The 3978-nt window shown below is 56.1% G+C and overlaps 1 protein-coding gene and 1 long non-coding RNA gene across 2 annotated transcripts in view; one reads left to right on the top strand and one right to left on the bottom strand.

Moving 5' to 3' along the window:
* Nucleotides 1-741, top strand: part of LOC109320173 — a 2090-nt gene extending 1349 nt beyond the window's left edge. Inside the window, exon 2 of the long non-coding RNA XR_002103741.1 lies at nt 6-741. This is a non-coding gene — a long non-coding RNA (uncharacterized LOC109320173). The remainder of the gene's footprint in view (nt 1-5) is intronic.
* A 197-nt stretch (nt 742-938) lies between these two features.
* On the bottom strand, nt 939-2887 carry CITED2 (Cbp/p300 interacting transactivator with Glu/Asp rich carboxy-terminal domain 2). The gene is made up of 2 exons (XM_019550164.1): nt 2505-2887; nt 939-1963 (listed from the first exon to the last, which is right to left on the bottom strand). The coding sequence occupies exon 2, from the start codon at nt 1954-1956 to the stop codon at nt 1207-1209; it is 750 nt and encodes a 249-aa protein (XP_019405709.1). The 5' UTR covers nt 1957-1963; nt 2505-2887; the 3' UTR covers nt 939-1206.
* Nucleotides 2888-3978: the final 1091 nt, after the last annotated feature.

Here is a 3978-nt window from a genome sequence, read left to right as displayed (position 1 = left end):
TACAGGTAGATGTTCTACTTACCAAGGAGAAGGGGGAAGTTTAAGGGTGGGGGGAGGGAGGGGGAAAAAAAAAAAATCGGGAAATGACTTCTAGAAAAACTAAAGCATTTCTTAACTTTTTATTGACATTGGCAAATTAAAATAGAATAAATTAACAATATTTTCTCAAAAAAATGTTTTGTACAAAAATACTGTCAAAATTTCCTAAAAAGCTTTCAACACAGTAGTATCTTTTCATGTACTGAATAAACTATATTAGCACAGTGTCAAAATGCTGAAGACAGAACAAAATAAAAGTCTGTGAAATGTTTGCCACTGACTAGTCAACATTCCATCCACACCATATTATTGGCTGTACATATGGGGGAAGGGGAATGGGGAGCAGACTTTAAGTTAACAGTATTACTCTTCCTGATCTGAGAGGGTTGGGCCCACGGCTGTTAAGCTTCCAGTTTAAGCATACTGAAGAAAAAATTAAAAATAAATGTAATAGCCTGCACTGCGATGCATAGTTAAAAATTAAGCAAGATGGCAGCGTTTTGTGCAGTAATATCTGCCCTTCAAAGTTCATGCAACCCACTAATGCAACGGTTTGGCCCTGCTCACGCGGAATTTGAGTGGCTTGGAAATCATCACCTACAAAATCCACAAGATGAAGCAATTTGCCAAGGTTAATATCTAACAGTTCAGCCCTGTGGACATGATGCGCATGTTACTGTGAAGAAAGTAATGGGGGGTGGGCGGTGGGAAAGAAAGAGGGGGGGAGAAGAAGCAAGGGAGAGAGAGGGGGAGAGAAAGATGGGGGCAAGGGAAAGAGAAAGAGGCAGGGAAAGGGGGAGAGAAAGAGAAGGTGGAAAGATGGAGAGAAAGGGAGGGGGAGATAAAGATGGGGAAAGGGAAAGACAGGGAAAGAGGGGGGAGAGAAAGAGAGGGGAACAAATGGCCAAAGGCATTGTTAGCTAGGAATTATTCCTACAGGCAGGGAAGTGAGTGTCAGAGCTACAAAAGAAGAGTGGCAGCATTAAAAAGAGAGAGAGAGAGAGAGAGAGAGAAAGCAAAAACAAACCCCAAATCAATTTCTACAAGCTTCTAGTTGACTCTGGGCTCCAGCTCCTCAGCCTGTGCAGGCGGGGAAGCCGGGTCCTGTGTCTAAGGGAATGTTGTCATCCGCACGGGCTCCCAAGTCCTTTGTCTGCCTGCAGTCAGTCAGCAGCTCACCCTGCTGGGCTGCTGTTTGCAAACGAAGTCTGTCATGAAGTCAAACTCGTTCTGTCCCAACCACAGCTCGGGCAGCTCCTTGATGCGGTCCAAGCCCATTTCTATGACCAGGGACATGAGCACCTCCTCGTCGATGAAGTCGGTGTCTATGACATTGGGAGGCAGCATGGCCGCGGGGCCGTGGGGCACGGGGGCGGGCAAGGCGCCGCCGCCGCCGCCGCCGCCGTGCTTGGGGTTGCAGTCTCTGAAATGCTGGCCCGGGCCGGCGAGCTGGTGGGCCGCGGGGTGCAAGTCCGGCATGTAGTGGCCGTGGGGGTAGGGGTGGTGGCTGAAGTACTGGTTGTTGAGCTTCTGCAGCTGCATGCTGGCCGTCAGCTGCCCCGCGGGGCTGGCCACGGGCGGCGCCAGGAACTGCGAGCCGGGGAACCTGGCGCCCGGGGGCAGCGGGCCGGCGGGGTGCCCCCCGCCCACGGCGCCCGGCCCCATGGCGTGCCGGATCCCGCTCGTGGCGTTCATAGTGCCCGCTCCGTAATGTATATGGTCGCCCATGAGGGCGCTGAAGGCGTGCTGCTGCTGCTGCTGCTGCTGCTGCTGCTGTTGCTGCTGCTGCTGCTGGTGGTGGTGGTGGTGCGGGCTAGCAAACTGCCCCATTCCCATCCGGTGGGCAGGGTGGTGGTGCAGCCCGCTGGGCCCGTCAGGGAAGCGCCCGTGATTCATGGCCATCATGTGCTCTGCCATTGCCCACCTAGAAAGTTAGCAAGGGGGGAGAAGCGGGGAGGGGGGGGTGCATCAGCCAGAGGTGCGCGCCCCGCCCGGCGGGCAGCCAGCCGCCCCTCCGTCGGGGCTCGCCCAAAAGCCCCTTTAAAAGCTTGCAATTAGAGACAATTTTTTTTTTGGGGGGTGCAAAAATCTTGTTGGTCTCATACAAGGGATCCTCTCTACTACGAGTCCCGATCGCCTTTAAAAGGAGCAACTCTGCAGTGCAAGCCCCCCGCCCCGCTTTGCACGTCCGGCCAAGCCTCCCCACCCCAACTCCTGCAGCCCCGGCTCGCCCGGGGCTGAGCGCCACGCTGCTGCCCTGCAAATAAGTCCCACCTAGCCGCTGTCAGCAACTTGGGGAATTAAGTCCTCCAGGTCCTCCTCTTTATGTAACGCAGATGTAAGGGGATTAGAAGTCCCCGCCGCTGAGACGTCCCCTCGCTGCTCCGCTCAGCCACCTCCCCAGCCGTGCAGGGAGCGCAAGGCGTTGGGGAAAAGCACCCCCCGCCCCCCGGCTGCACACTTGCCTCGCCTCCCCTTCTCCTCTCTCGTCCTCGGGCTCCGCGACCGCTCAGCGGGAGCCGCCCCGCATAGAGAGGGCTCCCCCGGCCCCTCCGACCCGCCGCCGCTCCTCACTCCTCCGCCAGGCTCATCAGCCCTCGCCAACAATGAGCTGTGCTTCTTCCCCGGCTTTGGCCACAGTTAATATAGGATTTCAGAAGGGAGGAGCAAAAGCAGCCCTCGCAGGCAACCAGAAGTAAAACCTGGAGCCAGCCAGGGAAAGGGGAGGGAAAAAAAAAAGGGGAGAGAGAGAAAAAGAAAAAGCCAGGCGGATCTGGAAAGCATCCAAGGAATCCTGTTCCTTCTGGTTGAGCGACACGTGTGCTTGCTGATCACTTGTGCAGCGTCTTCGGATCAGTTCTTGCTAAGGAGCCGCATCCCTGCTTGAGTCTTTTATAGCTTAGACAAAGGGGCTGGTGGGGGGAGGGAGGGAGAAGGGACGGGAAGGGCTGGGGGGAGGCTTCGCAAATAGATCGCCTAGATGTGGCTGGGGGAAAAGAAAAAACAACCCAAAGCCCTGATGCTAGAAGACTGGCAGGGAAAATAGGTCCTGGAGCAGAGCGATCAGCCTTGCGATCACGGCTAAGAATAACTTAATAGGCTTCGGGTTTGCTTTTTTTTTTTGTCACACATCATGGCCCTGTGCTGGCACTCTTCTCCCGGCCCGGATCCATCAGCCTGCTCCACACCGGCATGGATCAGCGGATGACGCCCCCGCCCCCCGTGCAGCATTGCTTGGGGTGAGCCGGATCTGCTCCGAGTGATTCAACAGCTTGGCTCTTGCCACGAGCAGCATTGCTGGGCTTCCTGGATGCAGCTGCGAGCACGTGCCTGGGAGAGCCTTTGCAGCCGGTTACCTCTTCATTTTTTAGGAAAGGGGCTCCCCCCCGCCAGTGTTTGCCTCTTTGGACGTGCAGGGCTCTGTTGCACGGCACCAGGCAGCTGTTGCAGGTGGCCAGGGGGAGCGGAGGGGCAGCGGCTGGCGGGGGATGTTGGCTCTGCCTGGGCAAACCAGATCCGAGCCGCGCTTTCCGTGTCGCACTCGGCTGCTCCGCGGACGTGCGCTTTTGCTAACTTTGCGTTTACTTCTCCTGGTAGCGCCGGCATTCAAACGGAGGCGGCTCTGCTCTGTAAACACACTCGGGGAGACGCCTGCCCCACGGCACCTTTCGTCGCGCGCGCGCGCACACACACTCTCTGTCCATACAGGGTTTTACACACACACACACATACACACACACTCTCTCCGGGGTTACACACACACTGTCCCTACAGGGTTTTATACGCACTCACCCCCCCCATAACACACACACGCTGTCCCTCCAGGGTTTCTCTCACACACACCCATACACACACCCTACAGGGTTACACACACATACTGTCCCTCCAGGGTTTTACACCCCCCCACAGGGTTACACACATACACATACACACACACCC

The sequence above is a fragment of the Crocodylus porosus genome, unplaced genomic scaffold (assembly GCF_001723895.1).
Source record: "Crocodylus porosus isolate Cpor-Errol unplaced genomic scaffold, CroPor_comp1, whole genome shotgun sequence".
NCBI classification, from domain to species: domain Eukaryota; kingdom Metazoa; phylum Chordata; order Crocodylia; family Crocodylidae; genus Crocodylus; species Crocodylus porosus.
This window is presented reverse-complemented; position numbering and strand designations above follow the sequence as displayed.

Coding starts and splice junctions, on each gene's coding strand:
- CITED2 (XM_019550164.1), bottom strand. CDS start 1,956: ATGGCAGAGCACATGATGGCCATGAATCACGGGCGCTTCCCTGACGGG.